General features: G+C 49.2%; 2 protein-coding genes across 12 annotated transcripts in view; both read left to right on the forward strand.

Annotated features, from left to right (window-relative positions):
- Positions 1-5,465, forward strand: part of SS18L1 (SS18L1 subunit of BAF chromatin remodeling complex) — a 40,393-nt gene extending 34,928 nt beyond the window's left edge. For 4 of the 9 annotated variants that reach the window (XR_001712340.3, XR_008541250.2, XR_008541251.2 and 1 more), the window contains 2 exons: positions 2,166-2,340; positions 3,153-5,465. Coding sequence is in view for 5 of the 9 variants with exons in the window: in XM_016938228.3 (XP_016793717.1) it covers positions 2,166-2,192 (27 nt within the window). In the remaining 4 variants the exon portion in view is untranslated. Of the gene's footprint in view, positions 1-2,165 lie in introns of all 9 variants that reach the window. The other 5 variants (XM_016938228.3, XM_009437545.4, XM_054674518.2 and 2 more) reach the window with 2 other exon arrangements.
- A 469-nt stretch (positions 5,466-5,934) lies between these two features.
- MTG2 (mitochondrial ribosome associated GTPase 2) lies at positions 5,935-24,124 on the forward strand. 3 transcript variants are annotated; one of them, XM_514816.8, is made up of 7 exons: positions 5,935-6,037; positions 16,396-16,604; positions 18,807-18,954; positions 20,839-20,954; positions 21,617-21,835; positions 22,102-22,240; positions 23,635-24,124. In XM_514816.8, exons 2-7 carry the CDS (start codon positions 16,401-16,403, stop codon positions 24,027-24,029), a joined length of 1,221 nt encoding a protein of 406 aa, XP_514816.3. In that variant the 5' UTR covers positions 5,935-6,037; positions 16,396-16,400; the 3' UTR covers positions 24,030-24,124. The 3 variants fall into 3 exon arrangements, with proteins under 3 accessions (XP_514816.3, XP_063658794.1, XP_016793722.2); XM_063802724.1 differs by lacking the exons at positions 18,807-18,954; positions 20,839-20,954 and having other exon boundaries at positions 5,956-6,037; XM_016938233.3 differs by lacking the exons at positions 5,935-6,037; positions 16,396-16,604; positions 18,807-18,954; positions 20,839-20,954 and adding an exon at positions 21,153-21,480.
- Positions 24,125-26,103: the final 1,979 nt, after the last annotated feature.

Raw genomic sequence — 26,103 nt, forward strand, 5'->3', positions numbered from 1 at the left:
TGAGATCGCGCCATTGCATTCCAGCATGGGCAACAAGAGCGAAACTCTGTCTCAAAAAAAAAAAAAAGGTGCTGAGGCATTGGGGCTGCCAGTGGTTTTACAGGGCTCCAGGGCTGCCATGCCTTCAGCTGAGCAGCTCTGGATTTGAGGCTTTCCGTCTTACCCAATGGTGCAGGGGCAGAAAGACATCAGAACAGACTCCCACTAACTAGGATCATCACAGGCAGCTCTGGGAATGAGAATGTGACGTGTTCGGTCAGGCTGGAACAGCTTTCCTCCCTCCCCCACTTCCTCGCTGGGGGCACTCGGGAAATCTGATCATTACCTAGCTGGGGACACATGGAGCACAGGCACGCAGATGATGATCCGCTGTCTTCCTCCGTGGAGAACAGGCACGCGATGATGATCCGCTGTCTCCCCCCGTGGAGCACAGGCACACGATGATGATCCGCTGTCTTCCCCCCGTGGAGAACAGGCACGCGGATGATGATCCGCTGTCTCCCCCCGTGGAGCACAGGCACGCGATGATGATCCGCTGTCTCCCCCCGTGGAGAACAGGCACGCGATGATGATCCGTTGTCTCCCCCCATGGCAGTCTCCTGAGTGGCTTTCACCACAGATCCGATGCTCCGTTTTGCTGCCCAAGGAATTCTGCCTTGTGGCCTTGTGGGGCACAGGCTCTCTAGTTTCTCTTCATGTTGTTTTTTGTTGTTGTTTTTGAGATGGAGTCTTGTTCTGTTGCCCAGGCTGGAGGGCAGTGGCACGATCTCGCTCACTGCAGCCTCTGCCTCCCGGGTTCTAGCGATTTCTCCTGCCTCAGCGTCCGGAGTAGCTGGGATTACAAGCACGTGCTACCACACCTGGCTAATTTTTGTATTTTTAGTAGAGACAGCATTTTGCCATGTTGGCCAGGGTGGTCTCGAGCTCCTGACCTCAGGTGATCCTTCCAAAGTGCTGGGACTGTAATCCTACAGGCATGAGCCACTGTGTCTGGCCTTTTTTTTTTTTTTTTTTTTTTAAGACAGGGTCTCACTCTGTCGCCCAGGCTGGAGTGCATTGGCAGAAACATGGCTCACCGCAGCCTCAACCTCCAGGGCATGCGCCACAACATGTGGCGGCTTATTTTTTTTTTTTTTTTTTTTTTTTGAGACAAGGTCTCACTCTGTCACCCAGACTGGAATACAGTGGCATGATCTCAGTTCACTGCAACCTCCACCTCTCAGGCCCAGTGATTCTCCTGCCTCAGCCTCCCAAGTAGCTGGGATTACAGGCACGTGCCACTACCACCTGGCTAATTTTTTTTTTTTTGTATTTTTAGTAGAGATGGGGTTTCACCATGTTGGCCAGGCTGGTCTTGAACTCCTGACCTCAAATGATCCACCCATCTCGGCCTCCCAAAGTGCTGGGATTGCAGGCGTGAGCCACTGTGCCTGGCCGAGGCTAATTTTTTCTCTTTTTTTTGTAGAGATGGGGTCTTGCTGTGCTGCCCAGGCTGGTCTCAAATTCCTGGGCTCAAGCAGTCCTCCTACCTCGGCCTCCCAAATTCAGATTTTTTTTTGAAACAGGGTCTCACCCAGACTAGAGTGCAGTGGCGCAATCACGGCTCACTGCAGCCTTGACCTCCTGGGCTCAAGCAATCCTCCCACCTCATCCTCCAAGTATCTGGGACTATTGGCACACGCCACCACACCCAGCTAATAGTTGGATTTTTGTAGAGATGGAGTCTGGCCATGTTGCCCAGCCTGGGTCTTCAGATTTTTTTTATAGATTGAAATCCATCACCCTGGTCGTCCCCGCTCCCATTTTCTTACTGTAGCAGGCTGGGGGGCAGATGGTGTTTGCATTGGCTCCCAGTGGGGCCAGCTTGGAGGAGAGCCTTCCTGCATAGCAGGCCCAGCATAAGGCTCTGATGCCAGGCCTGGCACAGGCCCAGCCGCAGCGATGCCAGTGTGTGACTGAACAAATGAACCTTTGGCCCTGTCTACGTTGTTAGCCCCAGGCTTGGCCAGTGGCTTCTGGAAAGCCGTTCGCTGCCCCGCAGAGATGTGAGCAGAGGTTGCTTGCTTGCTGTTGTCCCTCCTACCCCCTGTCCGGGCTGGGGTGGACATCTGTCTTCCTTTCACTCATTACTATAGGGGTGTAATCTGTGTCTTGATCTCTTTTAGGGCCAGTATGGAAATTACCAGCAGTAAGGGACACACATTCTGGCTGGAGCCCTTGTGGTAGCGTGTTCATCCAGGGGCCGGATGGGCTGGCGGCAGCTCTGGTGAATTGTGACATGTTGGTTACCTGTTCGCCCAGTGCCACGTCTGCATGTGAAGCGTGCTCATTTCATGCTGGGTATGACGCCGAGCGCACACCACTGGCGTGAGACAGCGCTTGGTGGTGTGATACTTTTGGTGCTGTGTATAGTATTGTATGTCGGTACACGGAGAGGTATCCTTTTTTTGTCCCCCGCCCCCTTCTCAATGTTTCTAGCTAGCTTTGGGGGTCATTTTGTCATCAGAGCATTCTGTGCCCAGGGACAGGACAGATCTCAAGGACACCACAGTCCACCTGTTCCCGTCAACAGACCTTAGGTCTCATTTTCCTCCTCATGCAGTGTTGTAGTGTGGGTTGTCAACTTTTCTTTAACTGGCTACGCCACAGCTGGACACACATGCAGCCCCTGGAGGGCAGCCTCTTCCTGTGCCTCGATGGGGTGGGTGGGAGGGCATCTTCTGTGCGTTGGGTCAGTTTCTGTTACGTAACGAAAAGGATAAACATCTCCCACGGGAGAGGCCACAGATGGCCACTTCCAGAGCTTGCCCATTGCCTGTCTCTCGCCAAATCCGTTTATCCAAAAAGGTACATGTTTTTGTATTAAAAAGTAAACAGGGATCAATGACTGTATTCCAAATAAATATGAATCCCTAAGGGCCGTTGACAAATTGCCTAACCCAGGGCCAGCGGTATTGCTGAAGGAAAGGGGCAGCTCTCTGGGAGGTGGGCCCTCAGAGATTACTCTGGCTTTGACCCTTGTTTAGCTGATGGTCATTTCTGGGATTGGAATATTTAATATGCCCAATTCTAAGTTGATAGGTAATTTTAAATATTCAAACCAAATCTTCCAAACAGTTGGCAAGTTGTTTATTTTATATTATTTCTTCCAGGACCTACTTGCTCAGATCTCCAAGCAAGCATTTCTTTTCTTTTAGGGATGTCTGAAAGTCACATCCAGTTACGTTACTGTGTTCTTTCTAATGAAAAGTAAAGGTTTTATATAGAGAAACTTGAGTAATTTTTACATTTCTAAGACATTAAATCCCATTTAAATTCTGTGTGAACATTAAAGACAGCACACTTGCAAAAGTATGGTCAAAGGAAAAAAATCCCACATTTCAATTAACAAGTAGCATGGACATTTGATCAACCTTTAGTTGGAATAATAATATTCATATTTGCTATGAATCCTTTTAAAAAAATCTTTGGATAAATGCTGACAGATTTCCAAGAACTACCAAGAAAATACAAAAGATATCCAATGCTTGATATATGAGGCCTAGTAATAACGATATTTCTCTTTAATTGATGTTTTGTTTTAAAAGTTAAAAGTAATTCTTGGCATGGTGGTTCACGCCTGTAATCCCAGCACTTTGGGAGGCCGAAGCGGGCGGATCACCTGAGGTCGGGAGTTCGAGACCAGCCTGACCAACATGGAGAAACCCCGTCCCTACTAAAAATACAAAATTAGCCAGGCATGGTGGTGCATACCTGTAATCCCAGCTGCTCGGGAACCTGAGGCAGGAGAATGGCTTGAACCCAGGAGGCAGAGGTTGTGGTGGGGCAAGATCGCGCCATTGCACCCCAGCCTAGGCAACAAGAGTGAAACTCCGTCTCAAATAAATAAATAAATAAATAAATAAGTTAAAATTAATTCTTTACCCAGAGTTGAGTGCTTTAGAATTTACAAGTCACTTATGTGTTTTGCTTGAATTAATTCTGACAGCCCCTATGAGGAAATCTGGAGGCAGGTAACAGTTCCCATTTTAGAGATGAAGAACTGAGGCACAGATTAAAGGACTTGCCTGTGTTGAATACCAGTCCTGTTCTAGGACATTCTCCCCTCTTCTAGGAGACAGATGTCACACACAAATGGGGATAGAAGTGTTTATTGTGTAGGCGTTAAGGGTTTCTAAAACCCTTAACACTGGTAAGGGCTTAAAAATAAATGTATATGTTCATGTTCGATTACTGAAATGAGAGTTCGTAATTGCTAATTGACAAAAGTATTAGCAATTTCAGTTAGGGAGTCATCTCCCTTGATTTTGTTCTTTTCCTGTCAATTTTCATAGAACTAATTTGCAAACTCAATCGGGGACTAAAATTTCCCACTGAAAATGTTAAACATTTTAGATAACTGTGAAAATAGTTTATTTTTATTCCTTGCCAATCTGGGAATATGCCTTTTTTGTGTGTTTGTGTGTTTTTTTAAGTGCTGTATTAATAATACTTTCTGAAAGAAAAGGACACTTATCCCAAAACTTCAATCTGAAATGTCTTACATTAAGAATATCTTGAATGTTGTGTATATATTTTAAAAAGCACTTTGCAAAATAGTTTGTACATTTATTTCCTAATTTATACATGATTTTTGGTGTTAATATATTTAATGATTAATAACAGAATGTTTATTTAATGTGCTGTCGATTTTTATGTCATATTATGGGGAAAGTGATGCCAGCAGTTCCTTTTCATTATTCTATCTTCTGTCATATGAATGTTGAGCAAAGCTTAGGCCAACATGAATTGTTTGTGAAGTGTGGTTGATGGTGCTTTGTTTTTTTCTGACTACTTCTATGGAAGGCCAGTGAAGAAGCAAAGGAAGACATGAAAATTGACGCTCATTCTTCTTCCTATTGTTCCCTGACATCCAGCAAATTGTGAATTTGAAAAATGATGGCCAGTTTTCAGAAGTGCTGACAAATTCATATTGGTATGCAAAAGCTCATCACCCATTAAGGTTTGTTGTTGAATCAACAGTACTTAGCATATTAAAACAGTACATCAGAACTCATGCCAACAGTCTTTATGATGGGATTAAGGTGGACAAGATCTCCTAAGATCTGTGAATGGGATTAAGGTGGACAAGATCTCCTAAGATCTGAAAAGAAACCTTAATACGCTCATATGGTTGGAGTGTTAAGTGAACCTCTGATTTTGTCAGGGTTTTTCTACGTATAGGCTTGAATAGGGGGCACCCCTTCAAAACTGTACAAAGAAGAAGACTGTTTTCCATTTCCATTTAAAAATTTTTAGCCACTTCACTTCTATTTATTGAACAGGTCAAATTTGTCTTGTTATTTGTGAGTACAGTACATTTAAAAAACATCCTTATCGGTTATTTTTTTTTCAGTCGGAGTTTGACGTATAAATTGTTTATGCTTTTGGTGTAATCTCTTAATAAACTGGTTCTTCAAAAATCATCCTATAAAGTGAGTTTTCATGAAGTTAACGGGATTTTGGTGTGATGTGTTTTGCAAATACTTATTACCAAGACCCGGTAGATTGTCACCTCGGCTCCCGGGCAGAGTTCCCGTGCGTCCGCACCGGATTCCCCGCGGCGGCAAGGCGAAGCCAGGGTAAGGGCGGTGGGGACGGCGCCCCGGGGCTGCCCTGCGGTCCCCACTGCCTGCTCTGCGTTGCCCCGTAGCCTCCTCGGGCAACGGCGGTGTCCTCGTCAGACCCGGGAGGCTCCGCAAACGCCGGAGGGGTCAGAGGAGCTGGGGGACCCTGGGCACCGGGTGGAACGGGCGGGGCGGCTGTCCTTGTGCTCGGGCAGCGAGGGCGCCGGCGAGAAGCGCGGCTGCAGCTGAGCGCTCCGCAGCCCTCCTGCTGTTGCTCCTGCTTCCGCTACCAGGGACAAGGTCGCCTCTCGGTCCGTCGGCGTGTTTTCTGCACCTGCGCACTGGGCAAGCCTTGGGCTTCCGGAGCCAAAAGGCCCCGGAAGTGGTCGGCCGCTTGCGACGCTCCGGAAGTGACGTGCTCTCCCGAGCCGGTGAGTGCGGGAACGGGGAGCGGGGAGCGTGGGTCCGGGGGGTGGTCGCGGCCCGGGCGCAAGGAGGGGCCTCGGCTTGGGCCGCGGGGTACCGGGGCGCTGGGAGCGGGAGAGGCCCTGGCCTAGGAGCTGAGAGGCCTGGAGCGCTGCCGGGCTGCGAACCCCGGCGGGACCGAGCGCTGCGGCCCCGGAGTAGCGAGCGCTCGGGCGGTGGGGAGCGGCGCCTTGCTCCCCGGTCCTGCCCTACTCTCTCCGCAGAACCGCGTTTTGGGGTCAGAAGTCTTGTCAGCCACCCCGGTGGTGCTCTGTCACGGGATGGGTGCCGTGTGTGAGTTCCGAGTCAAGTTGTTAGGAATTTGCCTTGATCCAGCGCTCTAAGTATTAAACATTTTAAAGTGATTATTGGCAGTACACAGTTGCACAAAACAACAGAAATATGTACACATTTGGATGATAAAACAACAATAAAGTTTTGTATTGTAAACGCGCCTCAGGGAGACGCATTTCCAGATAATTCACTGTCCGTGGGTGGCTTTTGCCCAGTGAGCGGGTTACCCGTTCTATTCCCATTTACGTTCTCGTAGCTGTGGATACCGAGGAACGGCGTTCACACAGACCTGTAGGTGGGAATTAGAGGGGTTGTTGGGCAGTGTCACTAGAGAAATACCTTTCTTTTGTAAAGGGGAGGACCCATTATAAAAGGGGGACGGGAAAGGAGAATTCAAATTGTTTTAAACGCAGGTTCGTCCTCAGGCAGTTCTGTTTTAGCAGAGAGAACGTAGCAAAACTTGGGCAGAAAATGGATTCCTTTGAAATTATCCTGGCCTTAGTCCCTTGGGAAGTCTGTGTACGCGAACCTCAGTGAGAAGATTCCTGCCATAAAATGCAGGTGTCAGCAGCATGCCAGGGAGGCCAGAGGATACTGTGTGACTTTGGGCAAGTGACTGAACCTCTGTGAGTCTCAGCCTCCACTGCTTTAGATGGGCATAAAAAATGTAAAGTCAAGAATCAGGTTTCCGCTGGACGCGGTGGCTCACGCCTGTAATCCCAGAACTTTGGGAGGCCAAGGCGGGCAGATCACGAGGTCAGGAGTTCAAGACCAGCCTGGCCAACATGGTGAAACCCCATCTCTACTAAAAATACAAAAAAGTAGCCGGGCGTGGTGGCAGGCGCCTGTAATCCCAGCTACTGGGGACGCTGAGGCAGGAGAATCGCTTGAACCTGGGAGGTGGAGGTTGCAGTGAGCCGAGACCGCACCACTCTGCTCCAGCCTAGGCAACAGAGCGAGACTCTGTCTCAAAAACATACCCCCCCCCCAAAAAAATCACGTTTCATGCTCACAGGAGGATTTGAGGAGGGTTTATAAAGGGACCGTTTGCAAAGGCAGAGTGCAGGTAAATGACAGTTGGTCCTTTAGCCTGGAACTGGTGGCAGTGGAGTTTCTACTCCTGGACTCCAAAGGATCAGGGAAGGCAGCAGTGATCGGGACAGGGAGAAGAGTCACTGGGGAGGGCTTCTTGGACTGGAGGTGTGAGCCTCAGTCTGAGTGGGCAGGGAGGTCCATGTCCTGGCCTCCTGCTCCTGCCTCCCGTCTCTGGTAGAGGGCCAGGTCCCAGTAGGTTTTCCTATGGGGCAAGCTCAGGCTCCTGACACACAGCACAGGGCAGGGTGGAAAGCTGGTCTGGAAAAGCAAATGGAAGATAGCTCGGCATGCAGTATTACCCCTCGCAGGGTATTATCGTTAGGAATACATTTAAAAGTGGATATATTGGTTGGGTGTGGTGGCTCGCGCCTGTAATCCCAGCACTTTGGGGGGGCCGAGGCAGGTGGATTTCCTGAAGTCGGGAGTTCGAGGCCAGCCTGGCCAACACGGTGAAACCCCGTCTCTATTAAAAATACAAAAATGAGCTGGGTGTGGTGGTGGGTGCATGTAATCCCAGGTACTCGGGAGGCTGAGGCGAGTGGATCACTTGAACCCATGAGGCGGAGGTTACAGTGAGCCGAGATCCCACCATTGCTCTCCAACCTGGGCTACAAGAGTGAAACTCTGCCTCAAATAAAAAAGAAAAAAAATGGCCAGGGCGTGGTGGCTGATGCTTGTAATCCCAGCAATTTGGGAGGCTGAGGTGGGCGGATCACGAGATCAGGAGTTCAAGACCAGCCTGGCCAACATGGTGAAACCCTGTCTCTACTAAAAATACAAAAATTAGCTGGGCGTGGTGGCATGCAGCTGTAATCCCAGCTACTCGGGAGGTTGAGGCAGGAGAATCCCTTGAACCCGGGAGGCAGAGGTTGCAGTGAGCTGAGATCACGCCACTGCACTCCAGCCTGGGTGACAGAGCGAGACTGTCTCCAAAAAAAATAAAAATAAAAATAAAAATATATATACACATACATATATATACATGTATATGTATGTACACAAATTAGCTGAGCCTGGTGATGGGTGCCTGTAATCCCAGCTTCTTGGAACGCTGAGGCACAAGAATTGCTTGAACCCAGGAGGCGAAGGTTGCAGTGAGGTGAGATCATGCTATTGCACTCCAGCCTGGGAGTGAGACAGAGTGAGACTCTTGTCTCAAAAAAAACCTGTCTGTGACGAGGGCAGTGTTCTAATCTGTGCTGTCCCATATGTACCCACTCGTGACATGTGGCTGTGTGCACTTAGATGTTACCTCAGGGACTGAGTTTTTACATTTCAGTTAATTTTAGCCAAATGGCCACATTTGGCCAGTGGGGACTGTGCTGGACAGGTCAAGGACAGCCTTGTTGGAAGGAAAATAAAGACACCAAAGAGCAGCGTGAAAACAGTGGGATTTGTTCATCCGGCAGGGGAGAGCACAGCACTCAGCGGGCCTCCAAAGAGAAATTGAAAGGGCAAAAAGGAGGAAGCAAATTAGGCAAGATTCCGAGTTCAGGTCTCTGGTTGGCTTTGCAACCTTCTCTGCGGTTGATCTGCAGGTTCCGTGTCACCTGCATCAGGAAGCCTGGTTTCCAGAATATCCGGGCTGGATGGTGTAACGTTCCAGCAGGCTGAGCCGTGGCTATGCTTGTGTTGATGAGCCCGAGTTGTTTTTCCCCAACCTGTTTTTATGCCCCACCCCTGAGCCTTCCCATCTGATAGCTCTGGGTTAAGTCTCTTCACCTGTCTGCCCAGTTTCCGCAGCTTTAAAATGAGGATGATGAAGGACTTACTTCACAGAGTTTTATGAGGACTGAATGAGTTAATCCCTGAAAAATACTTAGAACAGTATTTTGCAAGTAGTGAGGTAGAGGTCTTGAAGGTTTACTATTAAATTATTTTCAGGTACTTTTTGTATTTGGCACTACCATAAATGGGGTTTTTTCTTAATTTTAATTTACAGTTGTTTGCGGCTGGTATTTAAGAATACAACTGATTTTTTTATATTAGCCTGATAACATGCCATCTTGCTCAGTTCCCTTCCCTGGGACTTTTTTTTTTTTTTTTTTTTTTTTTTGAGATGGAGTCTTGCTCTGTCGCCCAGGCTGGAGTGCGGTAACGTGATCTCGGCTCACTGCAGCGTCTGCCTCCCAGGTTCAAGCGATTCTCCTGCCTCAGCCTCCCGAGTAACCGGGACTACAGGCACGTGCCACCATGCCTGGCTAATTTTTATATTTTTAGTAGAGATGGGGTTTCACCATGTTGGCCACGCTGGTCTTGAACTCCTGATCTCAAATGATCCGCCCACCTCGGCCTCCCAAAGTGCTGGGATTACAGGCATGAGCCACCGTGCCCAGCCTTCCCTGGGATTCTCTGTGGAACTCTGTCCTCTCTTCTGTAAACAGGGACAGTTTTACTTCTTTTTTTCCCCCTTTATTTCAGTGTGTGAAAGGACATTGTTGCATAGCAGTGGTGTGTGTGGAGGCCCTTTTTCTCCATCTTGGGAGGTAACCATTCAGTCTTTCTTCATTAAATGTGATTAGCTGTAGGCCCTACGTAGTGCCCTTATCAGGGCGAAGATGTTCCCGTCTGTTCCCAGTTTGCTGAGATGTTTTGTTTTCCTCCTCATGAGTGGGTGTTGAGACGGTGGTACCACCTGTTGATACAGTGAAGTGCCTGGGCTGAGTTTTGACTGCTTGATGTGGCCTTGTGTTCTGAGATTATCCCTACTAGGTCTTGATGTGTGATCCTTTCTGAGCTGCTGGATTCAATTGGGTAATATTTTGTTAAGAGTTATTTGCATCTATATTCATGAGGGGTATGGTCTATAATTTTATTTTTTCTTAGTGTCAGATTTTGGTACTAGCCTCATAGGATGAGTTGGATAGTGATCTCACTTCCTCTGTTTTCTGAAAAAGCTTGTGTAAGATTGGCACTGTTTCTTCCTGGAATGTTACACGGAATTTACCAGGAAAACAAGCCGAGCTAGAGTTTTCCTTTGGGGAGTGTTCTTTTATAAGAAATTTAACTTATTGAGTAGATACAGGGCTATTTTAGATTGTTTATTCTTGTGTTTCTTTAATAAGTTGCCTTTTTCAAGAAATTTGTCCATTTCATGTAAGTTGAATTTGTTACTGAATTTGCTGGCATAAAGTCGTTCCCAGCATTCTCTTGCCCTCTGGCTGACTGTAAGGTGTGTCCTGATAACCCGTTGAACATTCCTGACAGTGGAGGTTTGCGCTCTCTCGTTTTCCTGATCAGGCTAGAGGTGTGTTAGTTAGCTTGTCTTTTCAGTGAGCCTGTTTTTTTCTGTTACATGTTATTGTTGTCTCTTTATTTCTGCTCTGTATTATTCTCCTCCTCCTACTCGACGCTTACTTTGCTCTTTCTGGTTTCTTGATTTGGAGCCTTAGGTTACTGATTTTAGATCTTTCTTCTTTACCAAGGTAGCCATTAGAGCTGTAAGTTTCCTTCTAAACACTACTCTAGCTGCATCTCTTAAATTCTGGTATTTCATGGTGGTGGGCGCCTGTAGTCCCAGCTACTCGGGAGGCTGAGGCAGGAGAATGGCCTGAACCCGGGAGGCAGAACTTGCAGTGGGCCGAGATCGCGCCACTGCACTCCAGCCTGGGCGACAGTGTGAGACTGTCTCAAAAAAAAAAAAAAAAATTCTGGTATTTTGCATTTCCATTATAATTCAGTTCAAAACATTTTGTAATTTCTCTTTTGATTTCTTCTTTGGCCTATGGATTATTTAGAAGAAGCTTGTTTGATTTGCAGGTATTTGGGATTTTCCTAGATATTTTCTAGCTATTGACTTCCAATTTAATTCCGAGAATAGACCCTGTGGTTGGTATTCATATACTTCCCCCCAGCCCCACCACAGAAGCTCTGTCACCCAGGTTGGAGTGCAGTGTGTGATCATGGTTCACTGCAGCCTCCAACTCCTGGGCTTAAGTGATCCTCCCACCTTAGCCTCCTAAGTAGCTGGTATTATAGGCATGCACCACCATGTCCAGCTAATCAGCTAATTTTCTTTTTTTTTTTTTTTTTTTTTTTTTTTTTGGTAGACACAAGGTCTCTCTATTTTACCCAGGCTGTTCTCAAATTCCTGGCCTCAACTTTTTCTCCTGTCTTGGCCTCTCAAACTGCTGGGATTACAGGTGTGAGCCACTGTACCCGGCCTTTCTGTATACTTTAAGTAATCTCTAGATTATTTATAGTACAATACAATGTAAATGCTATGTAAATAGCTGTTATACTTTATTTTTTAAATTAAAAAAATTGTTGTATCGTTACTGGTTTTTTTGTTTGTTTTCCAGATATTTTTGACGTGAGGTTTGTTGACCCCACAGATACGGAGGACTGACTATGATTTCTTCTCAATGTATTGAGACTTATGACACATCTTATGGTCTGTTTGGTGACTTCCACCTGCACCTGAAAACAGTGTATATTGTACAGTTGTTGGATGTACTGTTATGTAAATGTCAACTAGATAAATATTTTGATAGTATTGTTCAGATTTTATGTCTTTACTGTTTTTATTTTTCTATTTTTAGACAGGGTCTCAGGCCAGGTGTGGTGGGTCATGCTTGTAATCTCAGCACTTTGGGAGGCCAAGACAGAAGGATCGCTTGAGACCAGCCTGGGTAACTGGGAGACCCTGTCTCTGCAAAAAAAATTTAAAAATTAGGCACAGTGGCACTTACCTGTAGCCCCAGCTACTCAGGAGGCTGAGGCAGGAGGATCTCTTAAGTACAGGAAGTCAAGGCTGTAATGAGCTGTGATTATGTCACTGTGCTCCAGCTTGGGTGACAGAGTGAGACTCTGTCTCAAAAAAAAAAAAAAAAAAGTGTCTCTTTCTCTCGTTCTATTGCTCAGGCTGGAGTGCAGTGGCATATTCATAGCTCATAGCAGCTTTGAATTCATGGGCTCAAGTGATTCTCCCACCTCAGCCTCAAAAGTAGCTGGGACTATAGGGGTGCGCCACCATGCCCAGCTAATTCCTTTGGTAGAGACAGGAGTCTTGCTATTTTGCCCAGGCTGGTCTCGAACTCATGGCTTCAAGAGATCTTCCCGCCTTGGCCTCCTACAGTGCTGGGATTACAGCCAGGAACTGCTGTGCCCAGCTAGCTCTTTTTAATCCACTTTGTCAACCTCTGCCTTTTAATTAGAATTTGCAAACATTAACTTTTTTTTTTTTTTTTTTTTCTTGAGATGGAGTCTCGCTCTGTCTCCCAGGCTGGAGTGCAATGATGCAATCTCGGCTCACTGCAACCTCCGCCTCCCCGTTCAAGCGATTCTCCTGCCTCAGCCTCCTGAGTAGCTGGGATTACAGGCACACGCCACCATGCCCAGCTAATTTTTGTATTTTTAGTAGAGACGGGGTTTCACCACGTTGGTCAGGCTGGTCTCAAACTCCTGACCTTGTGGTCTGCCCGCTTCAGCCTCCCAAAGTGCTGGGATTACAGGCATGAGCCACCACGCCCAGCCAACATTAACATTTAATGAAATTATTTATATGGTTAGATTTAGGTGCACTTTTATTATTTGTTTCCTATTTGTCCCCTCTGTTTTTTGTTTGTTCTTTTTCTTTGGAATTGTTGGGCTAGTTCTGAGCATTTCATTTATCTCTTGGCTTTTCGGATGTGTGTCTTTGTGTTGTGTCTTAGTCATTGCTCTGGAGGTTCCAGTCTGCACACCTGTTAGCCTTCACTGTCTGCTCAGAGTTCATACTGTGCCCCTCACAGAAACGTGGGGACCTTGCAGTCATCTGGGTCCCTCGAATCCCCTCCTGACCTTTCTGTTGCCTTTCATGTGGATTACTTCTGTGCGCGTTGGAAGCCAACTACGCAGTATTTTTTTGTCTACAGTCTTACATATTTAAGAACTCCTAAGAGGAAAACAATAGTATTTTATATTTACCATTTCTGTTGCTCTCCCTTCCCTCCGCAAGATCCAGGCTTCCCTCTGGTATCATTTTCCTTCAACCCGAGGAACTTTCTTGAGCATTCCTTATACAGCAGTTATATTAGTGACAAACTATGTTCATTTTCTGCCATCTAGAATCTTTATTGCACCTTCGTTTCTGAAAGATATTTTCCCTGCGTATAGAATACCTCAGTGCCTCTTTTCTTCCAACACTTAAAAATATCCCTACATAATGGTTAAAAGCAGGGTGGATCCTGGCCTAGATCCTGGACCAGAAGAAGGACGCTCTTGGGAAACTGCTGAGCCCCAAGCCCCACCTGGAGCTCAGTTAGTAGCAGTGCACCAGCGGCGGCCGCACAGGCACGGCTGTGGGGGGCACTGGGGAGGAGGTCCGCAGGCATGCCTTTGCACCTTGTCCACAAATCTAAAACCATCTCAAAATCAGCTGTCCTGTAAACTATATTTACAGGAAGGGTATCAAGGGGAGGGTGTCCCATGGAGAGGTGGCCCGGCACAGGAACTCAGCCAGTCGGAGAACAGAGACCCGCTAAAGAATGGGGAGCTCTGGGAGCAGGCGGGGAGGTGGAGCTGAGGGCGGGTCACAGCAGGTAGGGGTTGAGCAGCTCCATAAATATCTTAAAGTGCATGGAGGCCCGGTTTCTTATAGGCGGAGAATGGAATTACCAAGACCACAAGAGAAAATTAGAATGACCCCAGAGTGCTGAATTGGGAATGAGGACGTCCTGTGCATAGCTGGCCTGCTGCCTCCCAGGTGTCAGGGCCGGCCCGGGAGTCAGGAGAGGCTGAGGAACCTTCCAGCCCAAGGAGCTGGACAAGGTGTGGCAGCTGCAGGCAGCCGGGATAGGGACGCAGACTTTCCTACGGGGAGAGGCACTGCTGAGACCGGGGCCCACGTGGGAGGGGCTGTCGGTCATGGCCAGTCTCAATGACACCCTGGTTCTGGAGGGGACACCATTTTCTCTAGGAAGCACACATGGACTGTTCGGGGTGCAGGGAAGTCCAGTCGGCGACTGACTCTTAAGTGATTCAGGAGGAAGTTCTTTGTACTCTTCCTCCAGCTTTTCTGTAACTGTGATTGCCTCAGAATTAAAGCAGAATGGCCAAGGACCCCGCAGAGATAGTGACCCCCCCAAAGGAGGTGGCACCTTTTCAGAGGAGTGAGGCTGGGGAGAGGGAGGCGTCCGAGGCACTGCGAGGGAGGAGGCGGGCGGCGTCCCTTCGTTGTGCTCCCGCTCTGGCCCCGTGTTGAGTTTTCAGCCGTCCACTGGGGCCCCTTCTGTACACATCTTTCGTAGTCAGGATGGGGAGCACCTTGTAAGGTCCCTCCTGTGCGACCTGCTGTAGACTGGGGAGCTCTGGGAGCAGGCAGGTATTTGTGCTCATGGTGAAGGGAGAGGGGCTGTCCTCTCCTGGAGGGCAGGGTCAGCGACTTCCTCACTGTGCCCTTGGCACCTGCAAGGTAGCCGGCTGTCATGAGCGGCTTGTTGAATGAGTGACAGCTTAAATGAGGCTTTGAGAGTGACAGTAGCTGGCACTTAGAGTCTGCAGCTGTGCCAACCCTGTCGCTCCGGGGATATTTCCACCCACACCACACATCAGGCACCAAATGTGTGGGTTTTCCACACCAACAATTCGCCAGTCCTCTGCAGACACCAGCCAGGCATCCTGTAATTCAGTTCAGTCTGACCCTGCCGCGGTTGTCAGGGACCCCAGCGTTAGGGGCTCAGTCACCCCCCACTTCAGATGCTAATTGCAAGTAGTGGGTCCCTGGGGTACCCACACTTCTGTCCATCTTGGCTACACATTGGGAGTTCCTACGACCCCTTCAGGTTTGATGATTTGCGGTAGTGGCTCACAGAACTCAGGAAGGCACTTGGTTTGCATTGCCAGTTTACTATAAAGGATGCCACAGCGGGCACAGGCAGGCAGCTGGGTGAGGAGGGGCACGGGCGAGGCCCAGAGGGTCCTAAGCATAGGAGCCTTTGTCCCCAGGGAGTTGTGTGGCTGGCCTTACAGCACGGGGATGAGTTCACCAAACTGAAAGCTTTCCAGACCCCCTAGTTCAAGGATTTCCATGGAGGCCTCGTCATGGAGACATGATCAGTTATGAACTCAGCCTCCAGCCCCTCTCCCCTTTTTGGAGGGTGGGGGTGAGGCCAAAAGGTCCAGGCTTCTCACTGTGGCTTGGTCTTTATGATGACCAGCCCCCTCCCAAGGCCATCCAGGAGCCCACCAAGAGGTGCCTCATTAGAACAGAAGACTCTCCTGTCACCTGGGAAGTCCAAGGGATTTAGGAGCTCTGTGTCAGGCACCCCTATCACCCCTGTAACTCAGGAAATCACCAGCGTTCTGAGAGCTCTGTGTCAGGAGCCAGGAGCAGGGGCCAAGTGTGTTCTTCTCATTCTATCAGTGCCACAGCCAGGGCCGCGGTTGTGCAGCCGTGTGGATCAGTTCAGCCCGTCCTCACCCAGCCCTGTCCTTACAAGTGAGGAGGCCGAGGCCACACAGGTGGTGGCCTTCCCTTAGAGTTACTTTCCAGAGCCTGGGTGCTTAGCCGCTATGCCCCATGTTTAATATTCTTGTGTTCCAATGTAACAACTTTAAAATTACACAGGATAACACTCTTGATAACATTTTAATAAATGGGTGTTTTTATTTTCAAGAAATTTTGACTTGCACTTCAGATTTCCTTTTTAATATTTTCGTTGAGCGGATACTTGCTATTCCATAAGAGGATGTGTCCAGTGTTGTGGAAGATTTCATGTTTTAAATCCTTTGTACAGAAATTCTGCTCCCAAGTCACAGATAGGCTGATGGGTCAGAGGACAAGACGTGACCCAGGGCCGAGAGGGTGAGTGACCAGGAAAATCGGATTCATCAGTTCACTTGTTTGTTTCAGAAACGTGCATGGAGACCTGCCGCATGAGGCCCTCGTCTTCAGTTTCTGTTTCATGCCCACCATTAATCCAAGTATCTCATTTTGCCAATTTGACTTCTGTAGGGGCCATGGCACCTGCAAGGCGTTTCTCAGCAAGATTGAGGACCGTGTTTCAGGGCGTGGGGCATTGGGCTTTGTCCACATGGGCTGGCCTGAAGCCCAGCCGGCTACTGCCACAGCAGGCTTCTCCCAGGCTACTCTCGGTCGGCTGTGCGGACCTCGCCAAGCATCAGAAACTCCCGGGGAAGAAGCCGCTCTCTGAGAAAAAGCTGGTGAGACTCCTGGAGTTAGAGCAGCTTGCCTGTCTCCTCCTCAGAAGGCACAGGGTGTGGTTTTGGGTCCTCCTCTGGGTCGCATCTCTGTTGATGTTAGTTGATGATCTTAGTGATGGGGCACGTGGAGCTTCTTGAAAATGACGGGGTGAAACGCAGGCCTGCGTGCTAAATCCCACGCTCAGCAAATCCCGGCAGGCCGGGAGAGGCGCTGGGTGCTTGGAAAGCCGTGATACAGGCTGCTCATTTTCCCATGAGCCTGTGTATTTTACGTGTATGTTACATATGTCCTTTCATATGTGTGGCTATTTCTTAATTTAAAACAAATGCGGAGGCTGGGCACGGTGGCTCATGCCTGTTATCCCAACACTTTGGGACGCTAAGGTAGGCTGATCACTTGAGGTCAGGAGTTCGAGACCAGCCTGGCCAACATGGTGAAACCCTGTCTCTACTAAAAAAAAAAAAAAACTTTTTAAATTAATAAATAAATAAAAATAAAACAAGTGGGGGGAATAGACCTTCCGTTTTATGGTTCTTTAAGCCTTACAAGTTTTTCTTGTTCTATTTACCAAAACCTCCTATTTAAAACATGAATTGTCTCTAATAAATTCAAGAAAATGCTCGTTTATGACTCCCTTCGTTTCCTGCTGAATGGAGGGGCTCCAGATAAGCATTACTGGGACAAACAGCACTTCCAGTGGAAAAGCCGCTTTGGTGGGATGTGTGCTCGAATAGCTGAAGCGTTCGCACAGGCTCGTCTCCTCCCCAGGAGAGAAAGTGAGTCGAGGTTTTGTCCTCCACAAAGTGCTCACCAGTGGGGCTTTCCTCCCTGTCTGGTGGATTTTGCTTGCGTTGGCGCATGACAGCATTACACATTGAAATTTGGAAATAACAGTTTGTGGTTTTCCCACATGGTGGTGCCAAAGAATCTTAGAATGTTTATGTTTTAAATTTTTAAATTTTTTTTTGTGTTTAAATTTTTGTGTTTAAAATTTTTGTGTTTAAAAATTTTAAATGTTTTAAAATTTTCTTTTAAAAGAAAAAAAAACTGCATTTGAGGAGTATTGGATCGGAGTGCAGAGGCAGCAGCCCTGGGTGGCTGTCAGGGGCAGGGCACATCTGTCTGTGCACGTGGGCAGAAGCCAGGTGTCCTCCCCAGCGTGTGGTGAGGTTGCAGCACCCTGGGCTGCGGGAGCTGACCCTCCTGTGGTAGGAGCTGTTGTGTGTTGAACAGTAACCTGGTTGGTTCTCTTTCTTCATCCAGATTGCACCTACCTTAGTGACCTACAGAACAGCTTTCCTAGCCGGGCACAGTGGCTCACGCCTGTAGTCCCAGCACTTTAGGAGGCCGAGGCGGGCAGATCACGAGGTCAGGAGATCGAGACCATCCTGGCTAACACGGTGAAACCCCGTCTCTACTAAAAATACAAAAAACTAGCCGGGCGCAGTGGCGGGTGCCTGTAGTCCCAGCTACTTGGGAGGCTGAGGCAGGAGAATGGCATGAACCTGGGAGGCGGAGCTTGCAGTGAGCCGAGATCCCACCATTGCACTCCAGCCTGGGGGACAGAGTGAGACTCTGCCTCAAAAAAAAACAAAAAACAAAAAACAAAACAAAACAGCTTTCCCTCCAGCAAGGGGCTCTGTTTGCATCACTACATTTTTTAAATGAGCCCTGTTTTCATCAGGCCCCAGAAAATACTCTTTCTTCAGAGTCGAAAGCCTGGTAATTGTCCAGGAACGATTCTAACTTCCTATTTCCCTATCGCATCCTGGGAAACTAGAACTTTCTAAGAGTAAAGATCTATGATTTCAGGAATGGTTTTTTTGAATGGAAAGACACATTATATAAGGAGTATTTCCTAAACAAGATGTGGGTTTTTTAGCTTAGAAATGCTGATTTTTGTTGTTGTTGGTTTTTAAATCAGTCTCACCCAGAGTAAGAAATGCTGAATTTTTGAAGTGTAGGTCCACACAGAATACTTACATCTGCATTGTGGATTTACCTCGGTCTACAAATGCAGCTGACTTGTGGAGACTGTTTTTTATCTTCCGAATTTAGAAGTGATTAGCAATATTAGTGTCATTAACCTCTAATTTTAATAGGCTGTTATAGATAGAAGATGTACATCTCAAATGGATGCATGGTGTCTTGAAAGGACCTTGGAGTGTTGAGATGACGTGGGATACTTGTGTTCTCTGTAGAAAAGGTATTTTGTGGACTATCGGAGAGTGCTTGTCTGTGGAGGAAATGGAGGCGCTGGGGCAAGCTGCTTCCACAGTGAGCCCCGCAAGGAGTTTGGAGGCCCTGATGGAGGGGACGGAGGCAACGGTGGACACGTCATTCTGAGAGGCAGGTGCCCTGGGGCAGTGCAGCGGGGTTGAGGAGGGGCCCCGAGACTGCATGTGCATTTGAACTAAAAACCTGATGTATGGGCAGGCACAGTGGCTCATGCCTGTGATCCCAGCACTTGGAGAGGCTGAGGCAGGAGGATCACTTGAGCCCATAAGTTCAAGACCAGCCTGGACAATATAGCAAGACCATGTCTTTTTTGTTTTGTTTTTTTTTTTTGGCCTCAAGGTTTGTGGATCTACAAAAAATTTTTGAAAAAATTAGCCAGACATGGTAGCGTGCACCTGTGGTCCCAGCTACTCAGGAGGATTGCTGGATCCCAGAAGTTCAAGGCTGCAGTGAGTCGTGATCACACCACTGCATTATTCCAGCATGGGTGACAGAGCAATACCCTATCTCTAAAAAAAAAAAAGTAACATTTTTTAAACCCAGCTAGGCGCAGTGGCTCATGCCTGTAATCCCAGAACTTTGGGAGACCGAGGCGGGTGGATCGCTTGAGGTCAGGAGTTCGAGACCAGCCTGGCCAACATGGTGAAACCCTGTCTCTTAAAAAATAATAATAATAACCAGATGTGGTGGCACACACTGATAGTCCCAGCTACTCGGGGCTGAAGCAGGAGGATGGCTTGAGCCCAGGAGGTCGAGGTTGCAGTGAGCTCCGATTGTGCTGCTGCACTCCAGCCAACAGAGGAAGACCCTATCTCAAAAAAACAAAAAACAAACAAAAAACCCTGATGTATGGATATCATTTTTATAAATTATATGGATATTCAGCCGGGCGTGGTGGCTCACACCTGTAATCCCAGCACTTTGGGAGACCGAGGCGGGTGGATCGCTTGAGGTCAGGAGTTCGAGACCAGCCTGGCCAACATGGTGAAACCCCGTCTCTACAAAAAATACAAAAAAAATTAGCTGGGCGTGGTGGTGGGCACCTGTAATCCCAGCTACTAGGGAGGCTGAGGCAGGAGAATTGCTTGAATCCAGGAGGCAGAGGTTGCAGTGAGCTGAGATCATGCCATTGTACTCCAGCCTGGGCAACAAGAGTGAAACTCCGTCTCAAAAAAATAAAAGATAAAACATAAAAAAAATAAATTATATGGATATTCATAGTTAAATAGCACACCCAAAAAAGCAACTTTGAGGCCAGGCGCAGTGGCTCACGCCTATAATTCCAGCACTTTGGGAGGCCAAGGCGAGTGGATCACCTGAGGTCAGGAGTTCAAGACCAGCCTGGCCAATATGGAGAAATCCCATCTCTACTAAAAATAGAAAAATTAGCCAGGCGTGGTGGTAGATGCCTGTAATCCCAGCTATTTGGGAGGCTGAGGCAGGGGAATTGCTTGAGCCCAGGAGACAGATGTTGCAGTGAGCCAAGATCATGCCACTGCACTCCTGCCTGGCTGACAGAGCGAGACTCTGTCTAAAAAAAAAAAAAGAAAAAGCAACTTTGAACATGTTTTGTTTTGTTTGTTTAATTTCAGGAGCACAGAGAGTTTCCTGTCAGGGAAGCTGACATGTTGGTCGCGTGAAAGCACGAGGCCTGTGTGGTGGGTTCGGTGGGTGCCGCCGGCTGCTGGTTATATTCACACTCACTCAGCATAGACTCCTAGCGAGCTGGGAGTGAAGCCTTCACAACAAAAGCATAGAATACAGCTACTGTAAAAAATAAGAAATTTAAAAATTTTCAGAAATGATAGCACTTTTTGAAGGAAAATAAGGATTTCATTTTTAAAAAATCACTTTGCTGGTTTTGTAACTTCTGCTGCAACCTCACTCCATGCTTCCATACCTATTTTTAAGGTTCTTAAACTGGACCCAGACACATCAGCGATAGGCCATGGTTGTTGTAACACAAAGGGACTGAGATTCTTGTTCTTGCTTTAGTTGACCAGCAAGTCAAGTCCCTGTCGTCGGTCCTGTCGCGGTACCAGGGTTTCAGTGGAGAAGATGGAGGGAGTAAAAACTGCTTCGGGCGCAGTGGCGCTGTCCTCTACATCCGGGTGAGCCGAGACTGCCGGACCTGGCCCTGTCCCCGTTGTTCTGGATCATCCAGCTCCTGGGGTCCACCGTGTGACCCACGGGGCCCCTGTGGCTTGATGCCCACAGCTAGGAAACAGCACAATGGAAACGGAGGCTGGCAGACAGCGGGAAAGCAGCCCCACCCCTCAAAGCAAACCCAGACGGGCATTTGTACCAGGGTCGCACCATGTGCATGTCTAGTGAAAAAGTCATGAAACGATTCTCTTTTAAAAAGAGGGAGCCCACGGCACGGACGCTTCCTCCGTCTCTGACCCCATGAGCCGACCTCTGACTGAGGGAGGCCACTGGCACCCAGCGGGCCTGCGTCTCCTTCGCGAGCTGAATTCACTCGTCTCAGATGTTTTTTCCGGTGCTTCAGTTCACACTAACATTTTAGAAACACTATTTGAAAAAGCCCTTTGTGCAGTCAGAAGGGTGTGTACGCAGCCCTGTGAAAGCCCTGGAGCACTGGGACCTTTTCCTTGTGCTCCGGAGCTGTTGGCAGAGGTGAGTGGGGCGGGCAGCTGCCCGGGGCACAGTCCGCTCTTGTCTTCTTTCCTTAGCGCTTGCTTCAGGAATGGGTTAAGGCCGCCTTTCCTCACTGCTGGTAGAGCTCAGCTGATGAGTGCCTGCTGTTTCCCAGGTCCCCGTGGGCACGCTGGTGAAGGAGGGAGGCAGAGTTGTGGCCGACCTGTCTTGCGTGGGAGTTGAGTACATTGCCGCGCTGGGCGGGGCAGGAGGGAAAGGCAACCGCTTCTTCCTGGCCAACAACAACCGTGCCCCTGTGACCTGTACCCCTGGACAGCCAGGACAGCAGCGAGTTCTCCACCTGGAGCTCAAGACGGTGGCCCACGCCGGAATGGTAGGTGTCCCCACTGCCAACAGCATCTGCACACACTCAGCTCTAGAAAATCCACTTTTCTCAATGGGGATTTGCCAGTGGCCTGGAAGAGAACAGCTTTGCGGCTCACCTTTTTCCCATCAGTACACTGCTGACTTGGTCGTGAGCATGAGCCCTTGTGACTCCCCCAGCCCTGAAATCCTCCCTCCAATCCCAGTTAGTTACAGACTCTGCGCTAACAAAGGTGCTGCCGCGGGCCGTGCCACCATCTTCCCTCTTTCCCCCAGGTGGGATTCCCCAACGCCGGGAAGTCCTCACTGCTCCGGGCCATTTCAAACGCCAGACCCGCTGTGGCTTCCTACCCGTTCACCACCCTGAAGCCCCACGTTGGGATCGTCCACTACGAAGGCCACCTACAAATAGCAGGTAGAACTTCCAGAATTCTCCCAAAGGTTAGATTTAAATGATGTAATTCAGAAAAGTAATGATGTAACTCTTAAATTTAGCTTTCTGTTTAAAATGTAGCATTGTTGGCCAGGCGTGGTGGCTCACACCTGTAATCCCAGCACTTTGGGAGGCCGAGGCAGGCGGATCACGAGGTCAGGAGATCGAGACCATCCTGGCTAACATGATGAAACCCCGTCTCTACTAAAAATACAAAAAAATTAGCTGGGTGTGGTAGCAGGCGCCTGTAGTCCCAGCTACTTGGGAGGCTGAGGCAGGAGAATGGCATGAACCCAGAAGGCAAAGCTTGCAGTGAGCCGAGATCGCACCACTGCACTCCAGCCTGGGTGACAGAGCGAAACTCCATCTCAAAAAAAAAAAAAGGTAGCATTGTTTTTCCTAATGTAAACAATTTTTTTTTTTTTTTGAGACGGAGTCTCACTCTGTCACCCTGGCTGGAGTGCAGTGGCGCGATCTCAGCTCACTGCAACCTCCACCTCCCATGTTTAAGTGATTCTCCTGCCTCAGCCTCCCAAGTAGCTGGGATTACAGGCGTGTGCCACCACGCCCAGTTAATTTTTTTGTATTTTTAGTAGAGACGGGGTTTCACCATGTTGGCCAGGCTGGTCTTGAACTCCTGATCTCAAGTGATCTGCCCCGCCCCCCCGGCCCTTGGTCTCCCAAAGTCTTGGGATTACAGGCGTGAGCCCTAATTTAAACAATTTTCATCAGCCTGTTCTCTATGAAAATCAGGTTCCCACCCCATCCCCTAGGAATCTGTCAGTTACAGTTCAGAAACCTGCATTGAAATTCCAGCCCTGAGGACAGTATTTCTTCCCACTCTATTTGTCCCCTCTCATCTGTGGAAGCTCAGCAGCATCACAACACATGACTTAAAAGCTTTCCTTGTGCCGTTTGAGAGAATAAAACTTTTTCCCAGAAGACAATACACCCATTAAAAATAGTAAGCCTGCTGGTAAGGTTATTTGGATGGCACTTTATATCTGCAGAGTACTCTACATGTAAATTTCTATCAGTAATCAAATGATTAGTAGAGTACAGGCAGCCATTTTCCTCTTTTTTGAGTCCTATTAGAAGCAGAAAGAGAAGATATGAAAGGTACTCTACTAGATAGATCCATCGCCATGCCGGTCTCCCAAACATCTCCAAGCATTGAATTCCTCAGGTGTCAGTTGGCCCAATGAATCACCCAGGTGCTAAATCAAATGGCTTCAGTTCAAGGCGTTCCTTGAAAGGAAAGTGTTAGAACTCAGGAAATCCGCCTCTGCAGTGGGCTCCCAGGCTCGAGGTGGAAGGCGCTCCTGGGTGCTGGGTGTGCCGAGTGGTCACCTCGTGTGCCCCTGTCTTCCCTGCAGTGGCCGACATCCCCGGCATCATACGAGGCGCCCACCAGAACAGGGGTCTGGGGTCCGCCTTCCTCAGGCACATCGAGCGCTGCCGCTTTCTCTTGTTCGTGGTGGATCTTTCTCAGCCTGAGCCGTGGACTCAAGTTGACGATTTAAAATATGAACTGGAGATGTATGAAAAGGGCCTGTCTGCGAGGCCCCACGCAATCGTCGCAAACAAGATTGACCTCCCTGAAGCCCAAGCCAATCTGTCCCAGCTCCAGGATCACTTGGGACAGGAGGTCATCGTGCTGTCGGCGTTGACCGGCGAGAACCTGGAGCAGCTGCTGTTGCACCTGAAGGTGCTGTATGACGCCTACGCGGAGGCCGAGCTGGGCCAGGGCCGCCAGCCGCTCAGGTGGTAGCCACGCCAGAGCGGGATCGCCTCTGGGCCTCTGTCTGAGCAAACCTGGGTGTGAATTCGGTGGTTTTGAATGCATAAAGTGCCTTGTGGACGCGGGGGAGTTGTGGTGCTTCTGGGTCTCTGGGCCCCGCCTGCTGGCCTGGGATGCCCTCATGTTGGGAAGCATTCCGTGCCCCCCACCCCGCCTGCCCTCCATATTTCCTGCACCTGTCAGCCTGCGCCGACTGATGAGCCAGTTGGCTCATTTGTGCTGATTAACACCCCTAATAAGGGGTTGGGGTGCCCATAACAGGGTGGCCCTGCCGCTGACTCAGGTCTCCGCCATGCACCCGTGGACTCTCGGGTGAGCTCAGCAGAACCACACAGCCAGAGCCCCAGGTCAGAAGTGCAGACCAGGGTTCTCAACACAGTGCCCGTCGTGCTTCCATGGCTTGCTACGGAGAGAGACCTCTGGATCCACACTGGGGCTGCGTCTGGCCCGTTGTCCAGCAGCCCTGCGGTACAGCAAGCCCAGGCACCCGTGTTTCGGGGAGCTTCACTGCTGCACAAGGGGTGGGGCCGAGGATGCAAGTCCAAGCAGAGCGGCGCAGGCAGCTGTGAGCTTTTCTCCATCAGCCGTCTGAGAAGAGCAGTGAGGCCAGCTTCTTCCTGTCCTTCAGAACACCTCGCTGTGCTCAGTGGGAGCCAGGAAGCCTCAGGCTTCACGACTGAATGCACCCAATATCCGACCTGGCTGCGTGTTTCTGGCTGGGCTGCCGCGTGCACAGCGAGTTAACTAGAGGGGGTGTGGGCCATGGAACTGTCAGCGTTATTCTCAGAAGGCGGCCGTGGCATGGGCAGGGTATAGTGAGGAGCGGAAGGAGACGTGTGCCTGGTAATATGGGGCAGAATTTCCACTCAGCTCCATTTGCTGGGGATTTAAAGAGAACCCTTGCGCTGCGCCAGGCAGTTACCAAGCCGAAGGGAGATGATGGGCCTTCGCCCCTCAGTGGGACAGCAGCTGAGGGGGCCTTGCATTTGACCCTCGAGACTGCAGCAGCACCTTTTCTGTCTGTGGTTTAAGTCTTTGCAGTCAAGTACTGATGCATCCAAGCCAGGCCCGTGCTTGGTGTCTCCCTGACTGCAGAGGAGCCCCAGGGCAAGGACAGCTCAGCTGCTGGCAGCCTGCCTGGCCCATAGACATCCCCCAAGTAGTCTCAGGCCTCTGACATGTCCCTGAGGGGCCCCTAAGAAAGAAAGTGGAGGGGACACTCCAGAGGCTGACGTGGGAGGATCATGTGAGCCTGGGAGGTCAAGGCTGCAGTGAGCCGTGATTGCACCACTGCACTCCAGCCTGAGTGACAGAGCGAGACCCTGTCTCAAAAAAAAACAAAAAACAACAAAAAAAAACCAGAACATTCTGGGCGTGGTGGCTCATGCCTGTAGTCCCAGCACTTTGGGAGGCCGAGGCTGGCGGATCACAAGGTCAGGAGATTGAGACCATCCTGGCTAACACAGTGAAACCCCGTCTCTACTAAAAATACAAAAAATTAGCCAGGCGTGGTGGCGGTCACCTGTAGTCCCAGCTACTCGGGAGGCTGAAGCAGGAGAGCGGCGTGAACCCGGGAGGTGGAGCTTGCAGTGAGCCGAGATCGCACCACTGCACTCCAGCCTGGGCGACAGAGTGAGACTCCATCTCAAAAAAAAAAAAGTGGAGGGGACAAAGAAGCAGAGAAGGATGATCAGAAGGGGACCCCCAGCCCTTGGAGGAGAGACGGCAGCCTCAGGTGAGATGAGCCGCAAGGGTGCGGGGCCGCGTCTCTGCACGCTGGGGTGGGGCGCGCTTTGCACAGCAGGCCGGTGCCTGGGCTTTCAGGAGCAATTCCGTTTTGATCTCACATCAAATCTGCAGCTAGAACATGACAGTCCTTTTACCCGAAGCTTTATTTTAATGTCTTATAATTTCAAAGGTCCTTCTATCCTAGAAACCAGGATGGGTTTTGCATCTATTTGCTTTTTCTTTCAGGCCACCACAAAGGATTTTGTGGAGTCACCCCAGGCCTGACAGCGTTAATTATCCCTGGCTTTCATCTTTA

This window comes from Pan troglodytes, chromosome 21 (assembly GCF_028858775.2).
Source record: "Pan troglodytes isolate AG18354 chromosome 21, NHGRI_mPanTro3-v2.0_pri, whole genome shotgun sequence".
NCBI classification, from domain to species: domain Eukaryota; kingdom Metazoa; phylum Chordata; class Mammalia; order Primates; family Hominidae; genus Pan; species Pan troglodytes.